The sequence below is a fragment of the Artibeus jamaicensis genome, unplaced genomic scaffold (genome assembly GCF_021234435.1).
Source record: "Artibeus jamaicensis isolate MK-2021 breed Jamaican fruit bat unplaced genomic scaffold, CSHL_Jam_final scaffold_754, whole genome shotgun sequence".
NCBI lineage: Eukaryota > Metazoa > Chordata > Mammalia > Chiroptera > Phyllostomidae > Artibeus > Artibeus jamaicensis.
This window is the reverse complement of record NW_026522054.1, coordinates 4,066,088-4,088,773: the sequence shown is the minus strand read 5'-3', so window position 1 is coordinate 4,088,773 and position 22,686 is coordinate 4,066,088. Positions and strand designations below refer to the sequence as shown.

The window sequence follows — 22,686 nt, the reverse complement described above, 5'->3', positions numbered from 1 at the left end:
AAGAGGTGATCATGTCAAAACGAGGCCATTAGGTCGGGCTGTAGTCCTTATCTAAAGAGGGAGTTGACAGAGGCACCAGGGATGGCGGTGCGCACGCGCGGGAAAGGCCACGTGAGGACGCAGGGTGAAGGAGGCCCTCTGCAGGCTGCGGAGAGAGGCCTCAGGAGAAACCCGTCCTGCCACCCCATGGCTCTGGACTTCCAGCCTCCAGAACCTCAAGAAAATAACTTCTGGTGTTTAAGCCACTAAGTCTGCTGCCCTGTGTCGTTGGTTCCCTGGCAAATGCATGTGGTCGTGGTAATGGTGATGGCGGTGCTTGGTTCACAGCTGTGTCGTTCCCTACAGTTAGCTCCCACGTGTGCTTTGTGTCTGCCTCCCCCACCTGATGGTGCATCCGGGGTGGGAGCAGGGGCCTTCCCCCCTAATCCGGGACAGTCACCCCAGCGCCTAGGGCGGCGCCTGAGCCAGGAGATCCTGAGTCTTTTTATCTGGGGGCTGCAAACTCTGGTACGTGGGACAGTGTAAGAAATAATAAGGTAGCAAGTTAGAACCAGAAGGTTTTCCAAAAGCATATTTTAGCGGTGGAAAAATGACCTTCACTGTATTAGAGGGCTATTTGGAAAAAGAGGCCTTAAAAAAAAAAAGTAGTTCTGCAAATAAGGAGGTTGAGCCATTATTTCAGCTTCGTTTCATGGCTTTGTCAAAATAAACTCATCCTTGGAAAACACCTTCCCCAAGGGCAAGGCCCTGTGGTGAGTGGCTCCGGGCATGCAGTCGGGTTCGACTGTGTACTAAATAAACGGAAACATTTCAAATCCTCCTTCGTTTCTTCTTAGAGCATTTTGAATTGGTTTTAACATTCTCTAATATTTAGCCCAATATCAGTTATTCCACAGAGAAGGTACAATATTTCGCCTGTTCTTTCCTCCTCAACAGTTGCATGGATGGTCTTGAGTCAGGTCTGGACTTGTTCCTGTTTTTGACCTTAGAGTGCCCTTAAACGGGAAGATTCACAACCTAGCTCCGTGGCACTGGCACCACCTTGTGTCAGAAACGTGGTACCACACCCACTGAAGGCTGGCTGGCCAAGAACCAGCCTGCCCGCCCTGCAACCCGGTCAAGTTTAAGTGGCCCAAATGCTGTACACAAATCAAATGGTGATATCACTGCTGGGCAAGCTTGTAGTGACTCATTTTGTTCTGAAGTGACTTTGTCTCCATGTTTAGTGCTCTTGGTGTAGTTCAAGTACAGAAACAAATTCTTACTATTTAACTACAAAGGCTTTTGGAGTTAGTTTGTAGTTCTTACCAGATTGATGGCCTGATCGTTTTCTGGCCCCTGTTTTTTCTGGCCCTGCTCTTGTCTCCTTAGCTCGCCTTTCGGAGCCTTAGAACGCCCGAGGCCGAGCTGTCGGCTGTGTGGTTGCCTCCGAGCGGCAGGTTGCCCGCTCCTCCCAGAGGCCATCTGGCGTGCTGGGGGCCCAGCTGGCCCCTTCTGCTGCGTGCCCAGGTTCTTGGCACCAGGGTTGTGGCGTGAGCTCATGGGATCATCTTCCTCTGTGCCTCCGGCCTTGTGTTTCAGGACCTGAGAACAGGAGAAGCTTGGAGTTGTCTTTGTTTTTCTCCTGTAAGTTCCTTTGACTTTCCCCTCAGGGACTCTGTTTAGGAACTTGGGAGGCCTCTGGATAGAAAGTCACCTCATTTCATAACCTTTGGAGGAAAGAACACATTTGAGAAGAATGGGCTATTAATATTTCGACATTGCCTCCCTTCCTCTCCCGCTGCCCTTCTGAATCTGCTTCCCAGGCTCCCCCCACCTGGCCTTTCCTGGGCCACCAGCCAGCCTCCTGGGGCCAGAGGTCGCTCTGCCATTCTGCTGCAAACTGCTCGTCTGCGCCTGAGCCCAGTGCTGAGCACACCTCACTCATGTGACCCGGCTCCCCTCCTGCGGCAGCAGGCGAGGTGCACAGTGCTGCCCTCCTTGTTGTTTGGTCAGCTTTCTGCCCACCGGTCGTTTCCTGCGAGGAACGCTGGGCCGACAGCCAGCCACGCGCACTGCATGATATTTTAGATGCAATCAGTGCCACCAAGTTTTTAATATTCAGTTCTAAAATGCCGAGTGAAAAGGTTGTAACTCATGTATTCTACTGTGAAACTGATGGTTTAGACATCCTTGATAATCACCATTTCAAGCAAAAAATGATAAACATAGTGTACCACAAAAGAGCCAATTATTTTTTATAAGTAGTTTACATGAGACAGGATTTCTGTTATCATTTCTTACCACTTTGGTTTGTATGGCTGAGGCTGAAGTGTGCTTATCTTGTTTTGTTTTTAATAAAACCTTTTTATTAAAAAATTTCAAGTTTCTAGACAAATAGAAAGCATGGGGCCCTGAGCTGTTAGGCACTTTCGCCTGGATGCACCAGTTCTTAACATTCAGCCGAGTGTGCTTCTGCTTGCACGGGCCCCCTCCCTGTCTCTCATTTCATGGGACTTGTGGAGAATAAGTTGTAGACACTGCGACCTTTTCTCTGAAATACTCCAGAACAAGAGCATTCTCTTACATAAGCCACAGGTTTTGTGGTTTGGGGGGTGGGGGGTTAAAAATAATTTTAGAGTCGGAGCACGTTGGGAGAACTTTTAAAAGTCATTCGCTCATTCCTCTGCTCTTTGCAGGTAAATTCTTTGACAGAACAAAACTGATACTTTCCGAGAGTGATAAACTTGTTCCTACAGGGACCAGGCCTTGGCACGAATGTGTGAATTAGAAGGCACAGGACAGTTTTCATGGGCGTATGTGCGCCCCATGTACACAAATACACCAACGCCATCCAAACAGAACCGTGCCCGAGGGCCGCGATCGTCCCTTGGGTCACAGCCGTGACCCCTGGGTCGATCTGCAAGGCTCCCATAGGGTGGAATTCCGCAGCCTCCTTTAGAAGCACCTGATACAGAATTCTCCTTTAAGTCTAATTAAATGCTCTGTTGAGATTTATGTGAGTCAGCAACGTGCAGTGGTTAAAAATGTGAATTCTAGCCTGCTTGGGTTTGAGTCTGTTTCCACTGTTTACTAGGATCTGGGAGAAAAAAATTACCTAAGTTCTCCTCATTTGCACAATCATAGTACCTACCACTCAGAGCTGATGTGACCAGCAAGTGGATTTGAATATTTAAAGCCTTTAAAACAGCCTCGAAGACACACTAGACATTGGCATCACTGTCTTCTGTCCATGCAGAGCGGCGGGGAAGTTGTTCTCGGGTCCTTACAGGCCGAGATCGGAAGGGGTCTGGGTGAGCTGGGGGGGCTGTTCTTTCTGGAAGTCTCAGAGGAGGTGTCCGCTCCTAAGCAGAAAGCTCTGCTGCCAGCCCCGTTTCCTGCTTAACTTGTAGGGCTTCTCTTCCACTGCTGAGAGTCCACTGGTCTTTCGGAGGCTGTCGGTTGAATAGATGGGCCCGAGGGGTCCCGGGCAAGTTATGTGGCTGTGTCCTCGCCTGCAAAGTGGAGACCCCAGAAGCACGCACCACCTAAGGTTGCTGTGAGGATTGCGCGGGTGCTGTGCATCCGGGGCTGGAACGGCGCCTGGCCCATGGCGAGTACAGGACACTGCCCGCCGGCCTCTGGGTGGGGCGTGCAGTTGTGCTGTCTACACTTGTGGCCCGAACTTCCTTATCACCAGCACTCCTTAGGGGGGTTTCTTCCTCTTTGTGTACAGCTCTAAGATACTTCTAATTCTCTCAGCCTTTTGTAAAGTTTTTAACAAAAGGGGTCATTTTGCAACTGGGGCAGGGGGGCGGGGACAGGGCAGGAGGCAGTCTAGGGGGTTATGGGAGGAGAAGAGATGGAGGTAGGGGAGGGCAGGGGGGGTGAGGGGGAGCCATGGACTGGTGTCTTGGAAGAGGGCTAGTAACGGCAGGATTTGGGGCAGGGGCTGGGCGTGGAGGGGTGAGTGGGAAATGCGATTGGTGGTTCCAAGGTAAGTCATTTGGGAGGAGTAGGGGGATAGCAGAAGGAAGCTGCGGACGGAAGGGTGGGAGGTGGTAAGGCACTGTCAGGAATCTCTCCTGCGTGTGTTGATGAGCCCGCCGCCTTCAGCCTCCAGGCAGACACTGTCCCTCCCCTTCACAGGTGTGGGGACAGAGGCACAGAGGAGCGAGCTGACACCGTAGTTAGCTCCCCGGTGACTGACCTTTCTCTTTCTCACTCCTTCCTCCTTTCTTTTCATTCTCTAGAACTTTTGGATTTTGGCCTAGGGGAAGGCTTGCATTTACCAATCAATGCGAACACTTCTTCCTTCTCTCCCTGGTTTACTCATCTGCCTTTTACTTTCCCCAGAAAGCGTCTTTTATCCTCTCAAGGCGATATTCACCGAGTGACTTTGTCTGCTAGGTGGCATCTGCTCTGGCATAACCTAGAGCAGGACTGCCAACCATTTCCGTCCCCGGGCCCATGCAAACCGATGACTGGAGTTCTGCAGCACCGTTTTATATCGCTTGCTGATCTCATAAAAACTAGGTGTGGTTTTGATTCGTTCACACCAGACAGCTAGTGTGCTGTTGGCTGTTGTCATTTTTTTTAATTTGGCTGTCAAAGAGGAAAGGGGGCAGTGTTTTAAAAATTCCTGCAGCACACCAGGTGAAAAGCGCTGACCCAGAGAAATGGCACGTGCCTGTTCAGAGTTCATGCTCTAAAAATCTCGTCCACTTTTTCCCCAGAGAGATTGGAACTATCGTCCGGTCACTGGGATGCTGCCCCAGCGAGGGAGAGCTGCACGAGCTGATCGCGGAGGTGAGTGGGGCCCAGGGAGTTTCGTTCAGCAGACTCCACGCGACTCCTGCTCCTCAGAACGGAGAGAAAGGTTCCCTACCCGAAAATAAAAATGCCCTCAGCTGCTGGATGTGCCCATGAAAACATGGGGGCCGCTTGTGAACTACCCAGCCAGCAGGTTCTGAAAAACCGCTACCAGATCTCGGGGAAATGGATCAAGTAAGACCCCCCTTTAGATACTACACTCTCCAAAATGAGTTGAAAAAGGCCAGTAGCCACAGGGACGGACTGTATGCAGAAAGAGGCGTGGCAGGAGACAGAGGATGAGTAACGTCAGTCCAAAGGGGATAGAAATAGAAGTAGGGACTGTGAAGAATTTGGAAATAAAACCAACTTTCAGAAGGAGTAAACATGATATAATAACGAGAACTAACTTGGCATTGGCCAGGCAGTCTGAGAATTTTCACAAAACGACCGTTCACAGTAGTGCAGGTGAGTTTCTGGAGACCTGTCCCACACAGCGGTGCTTCTGGCCCAAGGCCAGGCGGCTCCACAGCTGTTTGGTTTCCCAGGGAAGCGTCTGATCTCGTTTCAAGTGCAGCTTTCAGTTCAGCAAAGCAGAGTCCTGAAGGTAAAGAAGCTGCCTGGGCAACCACCAGAAGAAGGGCTTCTTCAGGAATGCTTGCCTAGGTATGTGGGTTCAGGTGGAAGCCAATGACAACAAAGAGAACAAGGCAAGGAGGTGGGAATTTGTTTCTTTGTTCCTCGCACACAGCGCAGCCCTGGGAGTGTCAGTTTCTCCGCGGTGCCACGGATTCAAAGTTTGCTCCGAAGGCAAGTGTGCTAACACACAGGGGATGTGTTTTGAGTCCTACAGCACTGTCCGAAGCCGAGGAATGGAAGATGATCCTATTGCCCCTTGGAAACGAAAAAGCAGTACCAACTTCTCATTAGCATTTAAAAATATTCAATGAGGCAGGAAATCTTTACATGGTTTTTTCATTGGGAGGCCCGGTAAAGCTAATTTTGCCAAGAGTAGAGGAAGATGCACTGGTTTGAATAGAATTTCTTTTTAAAATGTAAAGATATGTTCAATGTAAAAATGAACAATGGCATTTAAAAATTAATGTGGTTTTTTAACATTTTTTTATTTTATTGATTATGCCATTACATTTGTTCTATTCCCCCCATTCATTCCCCTCCACACCCCTCCCCCACCATTCCCTCTCCTTTAGTTCATGAACACGTGTCTCAAGTTCTTTAGATTCTATATTTCCCCTACTATTCTTACCCTCCCCCCATCTATTCTCTATCTATGGTCTATGCTACTTATTTTCTGTACCTTCTCCCCCCTTCTCCTTCTCCAACTCCCCTGTTGCTAACCCTCCATGTGATCTTCATTTCTATGGTTCACTCCTGATCCAGCTGTCCTCTTAGTTTGCTTTTGTTTTAGGTGTGGTTGTTAATAAATGTGAGTTTGCTGTCCTTTCACTGTTCATCTTTTTTTTTATCTTCTTTTTCTTAGATAAGTCCCTTTAACATTTCATATAATAAGGGCTTGGTGATGATGAACTCCTTGAACTTGATCTTATCTGAGAAGCACTTTATCTGCCCTTCCATTCTAAGTGAAAGCTTTGCTGGAGAGATCAATCTTGGATGTAGGTCTTTGGTTTTCATGACTTGGAATACTTCTTTCCAGCCCCTTCTTGCCTGTAAGGTCTCTTTTGAGAAATTCACTGACAGTCTGATGGGAACTCCTTTGTAGGTGACTGTCCCCTTATCTCTTGCTGCTTCTAGGATTCTCTCCTTCATTTTAATCTTGGCTAATATAATGGTGATGTGCCTTGGTATGTTCCTTCTTGGGTCCGACTTCTTTGGGATTCTCTGAGCTTCCTGGATTTCCTGGAAGTCTATTTCCTTTGCCAGATTGGGGAAATTCTCCTTTATTATTTGTTCAAATAAGTGTTCCACTTGTGGCTGTTCCTCTTCCCCTTCTGGTACCCCTATAATTCGGATGTTGGAACGTTTAAAGGTGTCCTGGAGGTTCCTTAGCCTCTCTTCATTTTTTTGAATTCTTGTTTCTTCATCCTTTTCTGTTTGGTCATTTTTTTCTTCCTTCTGGTCCACTCCTTTGATTTGAGTCCCAGTTTCCTTTCCATCACAATTGGTTTCCTGTGTATTTCCCTTCATTTCAATTAGTTTAGCCTTCATATGTTCCTCTAATTTGTGGCTAAAATCAGCCAGTTCTGTGAGCATCCTGATCACCAGTGTTTTGAATTGTGCCTCTGATAGGTTGGCAATTTCTTGTTCACTTAGATTTATGGGCTCTGGGGCTCTGAGTTGTTCTTGAGCCATGTTTTGATCTGTTCGGACTGTTACGTTTGAGGAGAGGAGCCTTAGGTGTTCACCAGGGCGGGCCCCCCAGGTCGCTGGTTTGTGATGCTGTATGTGGGGGCAAGGTCAGAGAGAGAGCAATGGCGGTCCTCACTGCTCGCCCCCGGCCTTTTTATCTGCGCGCAAATGTGCGACCGCGGTCAGCCCACCGCCTTGCGCTGGGGCCTGTGAAGTCTGTCTCAATGCTTGTCTCTTCGCTGGTTTATCTGTATGCAAATGCGCGACCACAGACAGCCAGCTGCGCCACGCCTTCCCTGGGTTCGACTGTAGCTACCCTGCACCCGGAATCTGTGCCCTTGGCTGCTTGTGCACTGCAGGGGTCAGGGGATCTCTTTTACCTGACCCTCTCTGCTGCTGGCTCCGCCCCTCTCACCGGTTTAGCTGAGCGGTTCACTATTTTCAAACTCCATATTGTTCGATTTTCTGTGGCTTAACTGCATTTATTGTTGTTAAAACTTTGTTGTTTTTAGGTTTGGTTGTGCGAGGAGGCAAAGTGTTCCCACCTATGCCTCCATCTTGGTGGAAGTCCTAAAAATTAATGTGTTATATATGTGGTTTGGAATATATCTTTGGCCCTAGCGAGTTTATGTACTCAATTTGACCAGAGTTCTCTTGGGGAGTTTTCTCATTATGGAGAGCGAAGACCACTGTTTATTCATCACTACATTCAAACCTGTATCGTGTAACCATGACATAATTGCCTAAACTAAATCTCCACTCAGGAGGAAGCTTGTCCTCCCATCTCACTGCAACGGAATTGTAAACGGTTGTTTTTGGCACAGGTGGGTGGAAGGGTACCCTAGTAGTGACTGTGACCCCAACAGTCACTGCCTTTGTCAAATGGGAGAGCACGCCACTGTGGGTAGGAGGGATGCGTGTGCCTAGGTGGAGAGAAGATGACACGGAAGGAAGGGCGTGGACCACTTGGGGTGGCTGGAGCCCTGTGAGGCCCCCACCACAGAGAATGAAATGGGGAGATGGGTGGCCTGACAGCCACTGATTCCCCCGCTGCTCCGAGCTGCAGAGACTCCAAGTTGGGAGGGCAGTTGTCAATGACCTGACTTCACCACCCATTGATTCTTGAAGTCTCTGACGGTCCAGCCAAGAGACGATTCAGTCTTTCTCTCTCTCTCTTTTTTTTTGTGGTACTCCCAATAATAAGAAAGAGACTTAAACTTCAAAGAATCACATATCCTGATTTTTGCACAATAGCCTCTGGACTGTATGCAGTAAGTAATTTTTCTAAAATAGGCAGATTAACATTTTTTATATTTTACATTTGAAATACGTTAACGGTTTTCATATTTTTACTACAAAATAGTTAAAAATTCACTTGCATGTCTTATTTGGTGACCTGGAACTAGTTGAAATGTTGGCACTTTAGAAACCATCTCAAGTACTGAGATCATCGTGCTTTTGTGGAGCATGAAATGGTTCAGTTTGCTGGCTGATTGTTGGTCACTGAGGAGGAATGTGTTTTCACTGTGTGTTTTATGGCACCTGTTCAGTGAGCTTAGCATTAAAATAAATGATGCTCTAATGAGAGGAGAGATGGTCTGATGCTTTCACTGCAGGAATGGGAGCAGAGCACTCTGGGCTCTGAGAGCCAAAACACCTGACCGATGCTGAGGACTGAGATAGGCAGGCACTGCACCCCTGTGCAAATTTGCTCAGATGCAAAACCAATAAAGAAAATGGACTTTTACCAAAGTAGAGTAAGAAGCAGTATTTGCCTCATGCTCTGAGTCTTAGATAAATGTTAATATGCTTTAATAGCCCACAGTATTTACCTGTTTCCTGAGACTCCCCGACACTGGGGAAGAGGACGCAAGGAGACCTGAGTGTCTGAAGGCGCTGTGGTTGCCTCATGGAGGCGGGGCCTCTGCGTGTGGCGGGGAGGGCATTCTTCTTCTTCAGGGTGCCCATGCCCATAATTCTGTGGAGGAGGAGAAGCTGGGTGGGTGTACCAGGGCTTTGGTCTTCCTGGGAAACATGCACTTACGCTATTAAGGTGAGTTCAGTGTCAAGGGTACTCGAAGGCCACTCTGGGGCATCTCCCTGCAACAGCTCTTTATTACACTTGCATTCATAAAGGCTGCCTCGGGACTTCCCCTCATGACCCCCTTTCCAGCACAGCAGACCTTTTCTTAGGTGGATCAAACTAGGTTATAACATAATATTGCCTCATTCATGTTTGGAATGACAGATATGTTTGTTTCTGCCCTTTGGAGAGGAGGGGCTGGCTGTTGCTCCCCTTCTGTCATTCCAGGGAGGCGGGTGGGGAGCCAGCAGCCATGGAGGCCGCGCTGCTATCGCTCAGGCCCTGCCCACTGGGCAGGGGTCCGGGGTGAGGGACAGGCTAGTGGGTCCTCCCAGCAGTTTAAACACCCTTCCTGCTGCATTTTCTGGTTCGGAGGCAGGACCAAACTTCAGTAGATGCGGTTCAGTTCAGCACGGTGAGTCAAGGAGGACGGGTCTGGAATGTTAGCACCAGAAGTTCATTCTTTCAGGAGGAGGTAACTTGCACGGCCTAGAGCCCGAAGTGCGAACACAACTGATAGAGACACTGGTCACCGTAACAGACTCTCAAGGTTCCCGAGGCACCTTCCTGTCAACCCAGGTAACCTTCAGACAGCCACGTAAGGTGCTGCTGTTGTCCCTGTACTGGAAACCAGGACACTGAAGCTGGGGAAGGAGTTAATCGTGATACTTCCTACTCTCCGTGGTCTAACGTGGTGTTGTACTGTGATGTTTCTCCATGCGAAAGGCAACATCATTGTTTCAAGACCCTAATCCATGTCGAAGTGAAGTGGGTTTTCCCAGTACGACTTTGCTGTAAGTGAAGAAATGGCAGCGAATTCCAAGGCTTTCCGAAGTTGTCTGCTGTGCTCTGGCACATCTTTCTTGAATTCATTTCATTGTAAGTTGGCTGAGTTTTCTCCTGAAGAAGGTGGGTCTGAGCTGCACCATTTTCTCTGCATCAGTTCTGTAGAGTGAGTCCTGAATTTTGAGTATCTGCTTTGCTAATCTCCCGTAGGTAAGTGTAAGGAATTATGCTTGATGATAGTGGTTTAAAGTCTTTGGATGAATATATGCCGTGCACACTTTAGTAAGTGCATACATCTCACAGTTGTGGAGGTCAGAAGCCTAAAACCAGGGTGCCGGCGGGCTTGGCTGATCCTGTGGGGAAGATCTGCTGCAGGCCCTTCCCCTCGGCTTGGAGAGGACGGTCTTCACGGTCACGTGGTGTCTGTCCTACGTGCTCATCCATGTGTTTGAATCCCTCCCTTTTTATAAGGATACCAGACGTGGTGGCTCAGGGCCTACCCTCAAGAACTCATTTTAATTTGATTACCTTTGTAAATACCCTCTCTCCAAAGGAGGAGAATTCTGATGTACTGAGGGTCAGGATTTCAGCCTATGAATCTTGGGAGGATGCAGTTCAAACCTTAACAGTCACTCTTACTCTGTCTTTCTCTTTCTCTATCTTTATTTCTATTTCTGTACGCTTACTATACATATGTATACTTGTATGCACACTATGTTTGTGTCTATATACATGGTTCAATATATGATATATTGCTATTAAATCTTAAGGGCATTGTAATGCATGAATTGAAATAATTACTGAGCTGTTATTGGATAACATTTCTAGAAAGTCAAGTATTAGTCTTATCTTACTGATGACTTCATGAAGTTCATGAAGTTAGCTAGCTCATTCTGCGCCAGAAATGACAGAACCATGCCTTATCCTTCTGTATCCACCTGTTTCCAGGTTCTCAGAAGTGGTTCTACTCTACTCCTTGTTCCACTTTGATGATAGAGGAATATACCGTATTTTAAAACGCCCTTCAGAGAAACTAATGGAGTCCAGGGGAAGCATGGAGTTTAGTGAGCAAGTGTGTGTCAGCGCTGGTTCCTAGTTGTGATGGCGGAGCACCTGCAGCTGTACATTCTGTAGCAGTGCAAGGGCTGTGGTAGGGAAGCCAGGTGGGAGATCTGAGGGGAATCCGTACTGCCTCCGCGACTTCTCCGTAAATCCCAAACTACCCTAAAATAAAAACTTATGTACATAGTTAAAGCCTTTCGTAACATTGCGCAGTGTCTGGTATGGATGACACAGTCGACTTCGCTGTATTTAGAACTGCCATGTAATTGCATTGTTCTCATGCCTACGCTCGTGTATCTTTTCGTAGAAAGAACGGGTGAGATGTGGCCTCTAGGGGGCAGTGTGGGCTCACAGACAGATTTTCACAGTTTGCCCAAGTGGAGGATGAACTTTTCACTTTTGAGCCACAGGCTTCTGTTTATTCATTGTTCCTCTTTAAAAAGAAGGCAAAGAAGATTATGCCTCTCTGCTCTCCTGATTGGTTGGAGATCTGTTTTAATTAATTTTTTTGTGCAGTTTCTGCTCTGCACAGACTCATCAGGCGAAAATGACCTGCAGTTTCATGTAGCGTTCAGGGAACCAGGGTTCCTGGAGGTTGACTGGGAGGAGGGGCGCTGGTTTAGTGGGCACAAGCACGTGTCCATGAATTCTCACGTGGTGGAGAGTGTGCTGTAGGGCTGAACTTCCTTTGGAGAAACTAGAAACAGTTTGCAAATGGATGAGGATGCTCATAAAGTAAAGTGGGGTTTCGATCTTTGAAGGCTGACATTGTTTGCCCTACTGTAGTTTGTTGGGGGTAAAGGGAAAAGGAAGCAAACCTTTGCTCTGGAGCAAATTTCTTGAGTAATCAGAATAGAAACTCAACATTTTACTTTAAAAATTACCCTGCCAAAGGTACTCTCTTAAGATCGACATTTTTAAAATTTTTAAAATATGTATGTATTTATTTTTTAAATATATTTTATTGATTATGCCATTACAATTGTTCTATTCCCCCCTTCATTCCCCTCCACCCTGCACACCCCTCCCCCACCATTCCCCCCTTTAGTTTATGACCATTTGTCTCAAGTTCTTTAGATTCTATATTTCCCCTACTATTCTTGTCCTCCCCCCTATCTATTTTCTATTTACGGTCTATACTACTTATTTTCTGTACCTTCTCCCCCCATCTCCTTCTCCCACTCCCCTGTTGCTAACCCTCCCTGTGATCTACATTTCTATGGTTCTACTCCTGATCTAGCTGTCCTCTTAGTTTGCTTTTGTTTTAGGTGTGGTTCTTAATAACTGTGAGTTTGCTGTCCTTTCACTGTTCATCTTTTTTTTTTATCTTCTTTTTCTTAGATAAGTCCCTTTAACATTTCATATAATAAGGGCTTGGTGATGATGAACTCCTTGAACTTGATCTTATCTGACAAGCACTTTATCTGCCCTTCCATTCTAAATGCAAGCTTTGCTGGACAGAGGAATCTTGGTTGTAGGTCTTTGGTTTTCATGACTTGGAATACCTCTTTCCAGCCCCTTCTTGCCTGTAAGGTCTCTTTTGAGAAATCTGCTGACAGTCTGATGGGAACTCCTTTGTAGGTGACTGTCCCCTTATCTCTTGCTGCTTCTAGGATTCTCTCCTTCATTTTAATCTTGGCTAATGTAATGATGATGTGCCTTGGTGTGTTCCTTCTTGGTTCCAAGTTCTTTGGGACTCTCTGAGCTTCCTGGATTTCCTGGAAGTCTATTTCCTTTGCCAGATTGGGGAAATTCTCCTTTATTATTTGCTCGAATAAGTTTTCCACTTGTGGCTGTTCCTCTTCCCCTTCTGGTACCCCTATAATTCAGATGTTGGAGCATTTAAAGATGTCCTGGAGATTCCTTAGCCTCTCCTCATTTTTTTGAATTCTTGTTTCTTCATCCTTTTCTGTTTGGTCATTTTTTTCCTCCTTCTGGTCCACTCCTTTGATTTGCATCCCAGTTTCCTTTCCATTACTATTGGTTTCCTGTGCATTTCCCTTCATTTCAATTAGTTTAGCCTTCATATGTTCCTCTAATTTGTGGCTAAAATCAACCAGTTCTGTGAGCATCCTGATCACCAGTGTTTTGAATTGTGCATCTGAAAGTTTGGCAATTTCTTGATTGCTTAGATTTATTGGCTCTGGGGCTCTGAGTTGTTCTTGAGCCATGTTTTGATCTGTTCATGCCTGTTACATATGAGGAGAGGTGCCTTAGGTGCTCACCAGGGCGGGGCCACCCAGGTTGCTGGTTTGTGATGCCGTATGTGAGGTTAGGGTCAGAGAGGGACAATGGCGGTCCCCTCTGCCACTTTTCGCCACTGGGGCCTGCATGGTCTGTCTCACCGCTCGCTCCTTCACTGTTTTATCTGTGCACAAATGTGTGACCGCAATCAGCCCTCAATGGGTCTGCCCTCTTCTCCACACCTGGGATCTGCCCACAGCTGCTGGCGCACCTGGGTCACGTGCCCAGGTTGGTCCGGTGGATCTTTCCTGCCCAACCCCGCTCTGCTGCTGGCTCTGCCCCTCTTACCGGTTTGGCTGAAGGGTTCGTTGTTGTCAGACTTACATGTAGTTCAATTTTCTGTGATTTGGCTGTGTTTTTATTGCTAAGACTTTGTTGTTTTTAAACTTGGTTGTGCGAGAAGGTGCAGTGCTTCCACCTATGCCTCCATCTTGGCGGAAGTCCCTAAGATCGACATTTTATTTTTAAGAGGCTCCTGGTTGGGAAACTGTAGGTGCTACTCAGTCAGGCATGTCAGAGCATGTGCCCATTCATTTGCAAAATGCTTACCTTGGACCTAGGGGCAGCTGAAGACAATTGTTCACATGCGGATAGGCTCAGAAACCCTGAAACACTTCCTCTGCTGGTGGTGGAATCTGAGCACTTCACACGGGGGGAGGGGGAGGGCAGGGAGTCTGGCCTACACAGGAGAAAATAGCTATCATTGGGAAGGCAGTTCAATCCATCTCGCTGCAACCTGTAGATTTCTTATTTTTGCTCAAAAATAAATCTGTTCAAAGCTCTTCTGTTGGGTTTGAATCTGTGAGCCTTTTAAGAAGATTTTTGAAAGGGAGTGGAAAATTTAGAGCTCCTCACATATAGCCTGTTGTGGAAGTTCAGATGGATGGTGTTCTGTTCACTCACACCATCCCAGGTGAATATGTGGGCAGGGGTCTTTCTCATTCTCTAATGGTACTGGGTACCAAACATTCTCTTCCCAGGTATAGTTCTCTCTTAAGTAGTGGCAGTAGAACAAAGTTCCATTGATGATCTAGGTATTTAATAGCTATTTTACAATGACTTGATATGTCCATTTGTCCCTGAGATCACAATTGGTCCCCTATCCCGGTCCCTTGTCCAGTGTGCCTTCTCTCAGGGACAAACTTCTCTCCATCCTATCTGTGCAAGTTAGAACCCTAGGAGCTGTCCTCGACTCCCCTCGTTTTTCCTCGTCCTTCCCCATATGGATGCAGTACCAGGTCCCACTGGTTTTGCCTCTTCACTGTGTTTCAACACCATCCACCTCTTTCCCGGGGAGAGAGAGTCCCAGCCCTTGGGTTATTTCTCAGGAGCCACCTCGCCAGCAACCAGTGCCACCTTTCAGACGTCGTCTGTGAGGTGTTTGGTGATTTCTCACTGGTCTTAGGGTAACAGTCGAAGTCACTTCTTCGTAGACAGTAAGGCCCTGTGAGGTCTGGTCCCTGTCTCTGTGGCCTCATCTGGGAACATCCTCCTCACCCCCTGGCCTCCAGGGAGCAGCCCGGGAGTTTATGCACGCCCTTTCCTCTGCCTGGGACTCTCTTCCCTGCTGCCTTTGTGGAATGACCTTCTGCTCGTCTTTCATCCGTTAGCTCAAGTGTGATTTCCTCACGAGTGCCTCCCCTGGTTTTCTGGCCCGAAAGGTTTCCTTTCTTCTGTACTCTAGTAGATCCAAGCCCTCTACTTCACTGTGCTGGCATAAACTTACCATCAGACGCCCAGCCTTGTTGCTTTTTGATTGAATCTGGTGTCTCCGCCACCAGAACACAGGCGCTGTGAGCAGGGCTTGTGCCCGGGGATGCTCGTTATCAAGTCCCCCAGTCTTGGCTCAGTCTTGGAAAAAGTAGTGGCTCAATATATTTCTTGAATGAATGAATAAATGGCTATTTTTGAACTGCCTGTTTAGGTCGAGGAAGAAGAACCCACTGGATATATTCGATATGAAAAATTTCTTCCAGTGATGACTAATATACTGTTGGAAAAAAGGTAAGATAATGCAGTTGTTGAGGTAAAGTAATGACTAGAATTACATTAATTGTAAATTACTGTTTTTTTCACCTTGTGTATTATAATCAACCAGTATTTTTTTCCAGAATAGCTTTCTTCTAACTTTTCACTATAGTCCGAACTGCCAGTTGCTATGTAGTTAGAAATATCAACCATTTCAGTATTAATCTAATGAGCAAAATGTAATTAAAGGGGCATTGGGGAGTGGGCTGGGATGGGAGTAAAAGACAGAGAACTGTACTTGAACAACAATTAAAATAAATAAATGTAAAATGTAATTAAAAGACAAATAAGCTACAAAAAGCTTAAGTCAACAACATTCTTATTGTCTTTTATTTTGAACTATCAGTGATAAATAAGAATTAACCCTAATTATTTTTCTAGAGAAAGCATAGCATTAGCTTACCATTGTTGATTTATTGAAGAACTTTTATTCCCAGATACATAGATTTCTATAGTGAGGAAAAAAGTAATAAATGACATCAAACATGTCAGTGATTTCGAACTAAAACACTGTTTCCCAGCGGTGTGGAGTGCTTTCAACTTTCATATCTTGAAACCCAAAAAAAGTTCAGTGAGGGAAGTATTATTTTTTTAATATGTTAACAGCTTTTATTTTATTTTATTATTTTTAAAGATTTTATTTATCTTTAGAGGGGAAGGGAAGGAGAGAGGGAGAGAAATATCAATGTATGGTTGCCTCCCATGTGTCCCCTGCTGGGAACTGGCCTGCAACCCAGGCATGTGCCCTGACTGGGAATCAAACCACGACCCTTTGGTTTGCAGGCCCGCGCTCAATCCACTGAGCTACACCAGCCAGGGTGCTTTTGTTGTATTTTATGTGATCATTTTTATGTAGAAACTGCTCTAAATACTGTGGCATTTACACCTTTTTTGCATGATTAGATTCAGACCAATTCCAGAAGATACCCTTCTTCAAGCTTTTGAGGTATGTAAGCTCTAGAGTATATATATATATATATATATATATATATATATATATGAAAAATTCATTGTGTAGAATTTATTCACCAAATGAAAATAAAATAGTTGTCTTTTCCTTAGGTATTAGATCCAGCTAAACGTGGGTATCTCTCTAAGGAAGAACTGATCAAGTATATGACTGAAGAAGGTAAGAGTTGTTTATTATGTATTTTATAACAGTGACTTATTTAAGTGTTTAATAATTTAACAATTAATGCAAAGATTCTAGGAGATACTTTAAAATCAATCATTCTGGTTAAAAAGTGTGATTTACTATTTCTATTATTTTGGTTTTGGGATGTTTTCTATTTTGTAGTGCATGAGAGGGAAAAGTGTAGGTTAAGGGGAAAAGGATTTTTGCCTTAATAGGATTTTGTAAGTATAATGATACTCCTATCATTATACTGTAAAGTATAATGATACACCATGCCCCCAGAAAACATGAATTATCAGTGAGTATAAATTAATGCCTGTTATTAGATTAAAGATTTGAATTGGAATTTATAAAAATTCCTTTTTAAAGAGCTTTTCGGTTGGTGAGGTTACAGGTAATAATGCCTCAATTAAAAATTAATTCACACAAAAAAATTCAGTTTTTATGCTGGTGGAACCATAGATATTTGGTTTGACCTTGAACTGTACTCTACACACACATACACACAGATACGCACACACTATGTACACACCAGATATCCAACTTATTTCCTTTAGGAATTCTCTCTGCTTAGGCTGATGTGCGAACTTGTTCTCTCCGTCAATAGCCTAATGGGCATTCTCTTGTCCATTCTCATATTGGTCATCTCCCCCTTCTCCCATACACGTTTATTAGAGTTCGTCTCCTTTGTTCAATTTGCTGGAGCACAGATTGAATCCTGAATGATTCAGAGTTTCCAGTCACATGATACAGAATAAAAAGTGCGGGCAATTTTGAGTGGGGAAGGCTGAGATGCGTCTACACACACAGATGGCAAGAGTGTTTTGACCCGAACCAACATTGGGTGTGAAGAGAGGCAGAATGGGAATAACTTGATGGTCACAGCTGCCACCCCCACTCTTGGGATATCGTTAAATTTGCCTTAGGGACTAGCTTTGATGGAAATGTTAGGGCTTTCAAAGCATCAGCCTCTTAATCCTGTGGACTGATTTAAGGGAAGTCAATCTTAGGTTATATCAGGCAACATAAATTTAGTCAAAGTAGCTCCAACAGCTCAGTGTCATTAGTATGGTGGACCTACTAAGTGCAGTGAGAGGTATGATACTAAAATCTGTTCCCTTTCTCAAGAATATTAAAGTTTTATTGGGGGAAATAAAAGTAACTTGCAAAATAATAAAAAAATATAAGACAAAACACTTCTGCCAAGATGGAGGCATAGGTAGAAGCACTGCACCTTCTTGCACAACTAAGTTTAAAAACAACAAAGTCTTAGCAACAAAAATGCAGCCAAACCACAGAAAACTGAACTACACGGAAGTCTGACAACGAACCCTTCAGTCAAACCGGTAAGAGGAGCAGAGCCAGCAGCAGAGTGGGGTCGGGCAGGAAAGATCCACCAGACCGACCCGGGCGTGCGACCTAGGTGGGCCAGCAGCTGTGGGCGGATCACAGGTGTGGAGAAGCAAGTGGACCCACTGAGGGCTGATCACAGTCACACATTCTCTCGCAGATAAACTGGTGAAGGAGCGAGCAGTGATATGGGCCATGCAGGCCCCAGTGGCAGGAAGCCGCAGAGGGAACCGCCATTGTCCCTCTCTGACCCCGCCCCCACATACAGTGTCGCAAACCAGCAACCTGGCTGGCTCCGCCCTGGTGAACATCTAAGGCTCTGCTCCTCATACGTAATAGGCACAAACAGATCAAAATATGACTCAAGAACAACTCAGAGCCCCAGAGCCCATATATCTAAGCAATCAAGAAATAGCCAAACTTTCAGATGCACAGTTCAAAACACTGGTGATCAGGATGCTCACAGAACTGGTTGATTTTAGCCACAAATTAGAGGAACATATGAAGGCTAAACTAATTGAAATGAAGGGAAATGCACAGGAAACCAATAGTAATGGAAAGGAAACTGGGACTGAAATCAAGGGAGTGGACCAGAAGGAGAAAAAAAATGACCAAACAGAAAAATATGAAGAAACAAGACTTCAAAAAAATGATGAGAGGGTTAGGAACCTTCAGGACATCTTTAAATGTTCCAACATCTGAATTATAGGGGTACCAGAAGGGGAAGAGGAACAGCCACAAGTGGAAAACTTATTTGAACAAATAATAAAGGAGAACTTCCCCAATCTGGCAAAGGAAATAGACTTCCAGGAAATCCAGGAAGCTCAGAGAGTCCCAAAGAACTTGGACCCAAGAAGGAACACACCAAGGCACATCATCATTACATTAGCCAAGATTAAAATGAAGGAGAGAATCCTAGAAGCAGCAAGAGCTAAGGGGACAAGTCACCTACAAAGGAGTTCCCATCAGACTGTCAGTGGATTTCTCAAAAGAGACCTTACAGGCAAGAAGGGGCTGGAAAGAAGGATTCCAAGTCATGAAAACCAAAGACCTACAACCAAGATTGATCTGTCCAGCAAAGCTTTAATTTAGAATGGAAGGACAGATAAAGTGCTTCTCAGATAAGATCAAATTCAAGGAGTTCATCATCACCAAGCCCTTATTATGTGAAATGTTAAAGAGACTTATCTAAGAAAACAAAGTTAAAGAAACATGAACAGTGAAGGGACAGCAAACTCACAGTTATTAAGAACCACACCTAAAACAAAAGCAAACTAAGAGGACAGCTAGATCAGGAGCAGAACCATAGAAATGAAGGTCACATGGAGGGTTAGCAACAGGGGAATGGGAGAAGGAGAAGGGGGGAGAAGGTACAGAAAATAAGTAGCATAGATGGTAGGTAGAAAATAGATAGGGGGAGGGCAAGAATAGTAGGGGAAATATAGAATCTAAAGAACTTGAGACACGTGGTCATAAACTAAAGGGGGGAATGGTGGGGGAGGATGTATGCAGGGTGGAGTGGAATGAAGGGGGAAAAAGAACAATTGTAATGGCATAATTAAAACATTAAAAAATAGCTAACACAAAAAATACATAAGACAATGGAAAAAATGAGTATCAACCTGGAAAGCTTGGTCTGGGAAGATTTGAAGAGAAAATCAGTTTTTTAAGATGGAATTTATGTGGGGGAGTTATCGAGAGCAGGGGCAAAATTTTCTGCATTATAGCACCCCCCCATGAAGTAAGTCTCAACAGACACTGGTTGAAGTAATGAATGACTGAGTGGATGAATGACGCATGGGTGAAGGGGCAGATGAGAGGAAGGCATGGTGTGAACAAAGACTGGAAGGTAGGAATGAGCGTGACTGGGGGGCCTCCGAGAGACAGGGCCCAGAGGGGCTTGTTGGAGCATGGTGGGCAATGAGTCTGGATAGATGGACTGGGAGTAGATTTTGAGGCCTGGGCCCAGGAGTTTCGGCTTCAACTTGTGGGCAGTGGAGAAGCATGACAGGGCCTTGAGCAGGTGAGTCACTCACAGTGCAGGACGGGTTGTGGGGACTTATCTGGTGCTGGTAGGCTTGTTAGATGAACAAGAAAGAGGTTCTACTGGGGAGACCAGTTAGGGGGCTACTTCATCATTTTGCAGGTGCCCCAATAAGGGCCTGATCTGGCAGTGGCAGTGGGAATGGAAAGAAGAGATTGATACAGTAGATTGTCTGCGGCAGGTTTGTGGGTCATGCTAAGTGTGGAGGACGAAGATGGGAGTGGAGTCAAGAGTAACGAGACTGTGACCTGGATGAGGGTTTATGTAATGCTACTGAGGGAAATAGGAAAGTCAGGGACAGACTGCAGTGGACACAGGGACAGCAAAAGTTTTCCCAGTGTCCACAGAACATCAGTCAGCTTGAGAACAAGCATTCTAACTTCCCAGGAGATCTGTGATGAACCTAATAAATCACACAGTATCAAGCTCCTGCAAGACAGAAGTCCAAATATGTCCAGGCATGTGTGTTGTGTCGCATGGTATTTAGCAGCCGGGAAGAGCTAAAAAACACTAAAGAAACACATGTCGCTGCTTATGTGCCAGGCAGTGTTCTAAGGTCTATGCAAATAACAACACTTTTTTTAAAAATTTTTTTATTGATTATGCTGTTACAGTTGTTCTATTCCCCCTTTATTCCCCTCCACCCTACCCCTCATCCCCACCATTACCCCCCTTTAGTTTATGACCATGTGTCTCAAGTCCTTTAGATTCTATATTTCCCATGCTATTCTTGCCCCCCCCCCATCTATTTTCTATCTACTGTCTATGCTACTTATTTTCTGTACCTTCTCCCCCCTTCTCCTCTTCCCACTCCCCTGTTGCTAACCCTCCTTGAGATCTTCATTTCTATGTTTCCACTCCTGATCTAGCTGTCCTTTTAGTTTGCTTTCGTTTTAGGTGTGGTTGTTAATAACTGTGAGTTTGTTGTCCTTTCACTGTTCATGTTTCTTTATCTTCTTTTTCTTAGATAAGTCCCTTTAACATTTCATATAATAAGGGCTTGGTGATGATGAACTCCTTGAATTTGATCTTATCTGAGAAGCACTTTATCTGTCCTTCCATTTTAAATGAAAGTTTTGATGGATAGAGCAATCTTGGATGTAGGTCTTTAGATTTCATGACTTGGAATACCTCTTTCCAGCCCCTTCTTGCCTGTAAGGTCTCTTTTGAGAAATCCGCTGACAGTCTGATGGGGACTCCTTTATAGGTGACTGTCCCCTTAGCTCTTGCTGCTTCTAGGATTCTCTCCTTCATTTTAATTTTGGCTAATGTAATTATGATGTGCCTTGGTGTGTTTCTTCTTGGGTCCAACTTCTTTGGGACTCTCTGAGCTTCCTGGATTTCCTGGAAGTCTATTTGCTTTGCCAGATTGGGGAAATTCTCCTTTATTATTTGTTCAAATAAGTTTTCCACTGGTGGCTGTGCCTTTCCCCCTTCTGGTACCCCTATAATTCGGATGTTGGAGCGTTTAAAGATGTCCTGGAGGTTCCTAAGACTCTCCTCATTTCTTTGAATTCTTGCTTCTTCACTCTTTTCTGTTTGGCCATTATTTGCTTTCTTCTGGTCCACTCCATTGATTTGAGTCCCAGTTTCCTTTTCATTGCTATTGGTGTCCTGTGCAATTCCATTCATTTCAGTTAGTTTCGCCTTCATATATTTGTCTAATTTGTCGGTATAATCAACTAGTTCTGTGAGGATCCTGATCACCAATGTTTTAAACTGTGCGTCTGTGAGTTTTGCTATTTCTTCATGGCTTAGATCTATTGGCTCTGGGGCTCTGAGATCCTCCTGGGCCATTCTTGGTCTGTTCGGGCCCTTTAAGTGAGAAGGGGCGCCTTGGATTCCCAGGTTGCTGGGTTGTGACGCTGTATGTGGGGGCGTGGCCAGAGTGGGGAAATGGCGACCCCCTCTGCCGCTTCTCACAGCTGGGTGCGGAGGAGCAGTGCCTTAGGTGGTTCACCTGGGCCGGGCCACTCAGAGTCGCTGGGGTATGTGGAGGTGGGGTCAGAGCAGGGAAATGGCGGCGCCCTCCACTGCTGCTTGCCGTGGGGACCTGCCGCCCGGTCCAACCGCCCACTCCCTTGCCTGTCCACCCGCGCACAAATGCGCGACCTCAGTCAACACGCAGCCCCGCTGCCCCGCTGTCTCCCCCGCGGTCGCTCGCCTGGTCACTCGCCTGGTCGCTCGCTCGGTCACTCACTAGGTTCAACCCTGTGCCTGGATTCCGTGCGTCTGACCGAGTTTTCCTGTGCAACCCTGCTTCACCAGCCGCTGGTTTCGCCCCTTACCGGTCAGGCTGAAGAATTTGTTGTTAACGGACTTCCGAAAAGTTCAATTTTCCGTGTTCTGGCTGTGTTTTCTGTTGCTAATATTTAGTTGTCTCTAAACTTGGTTGTGTGAGAAGGCACGGCTTATCCACCTATACCTCCATCTTGGCAGAAGTCCAGTGACTGAAATAACAACACTTTTAGTCCTCATAGCAGCCCCATGAGATAGGTAATAATTTCATCATCACCGTTTTTTAGACCAGGAAACTGAGGCACAGAGAGGTGAAGTGACTTGCCCAAGATCTTAATGCTAATGAGACAGCTTAGCATCTCAGTGCCTGGACCCAGGCAGTCTGGCTCCCACGCCTGTGCTTTGAATCATTCAGCTATTTTCCTCCCTTCCTGCCCCAGGGACCAGTGTGACCATCTCCCATAATCTACCTTGAGCAGGCAGAGTGTGGTCATCAATTCAGACTCCGGTTCTGCCCCCACTGGCGGGCAGGCTGTGGGTTTCCTTGTGCACCGGTGTCCTGGTCGTGAGTGGGGACGGCAGTCCATGCCTCTTGTG

At 45.9% G+C, this 22,686-nt stretch overlaps 1 protein-coding gene across 1 annotated transcript in view; it reads left to right on the top strand.

Moving 5' to 3' along the window:
• Positions 1-22,686, top strand: part of EFCAB2 (EF-hand calcium binding domain 2) — a 67,493-nt gene that overhangs the window by 42,858 nt on the left and 1,949 nt on the right. Inside the window, exons 3-6 of the mRNA XM_053659636.1 lie at positions 4,716-4,788; positions 15,219-15,298; positions 16,226-16,268; positions 16,385-16,451. Of these exons, the coding sequence (XP_053515611.1) occupies positions 4,716-4,788; positions 15,219-15,298; positions 16,226-16,268; positions 16,385-16,451 (263 nt within the window). The remainder of the gene's footprint in view (positions 1-4,715; positions 4,789-15,218; positions 15,299-16,225; positions 16,269-16,384; positions 16,452-22,686) is intronic.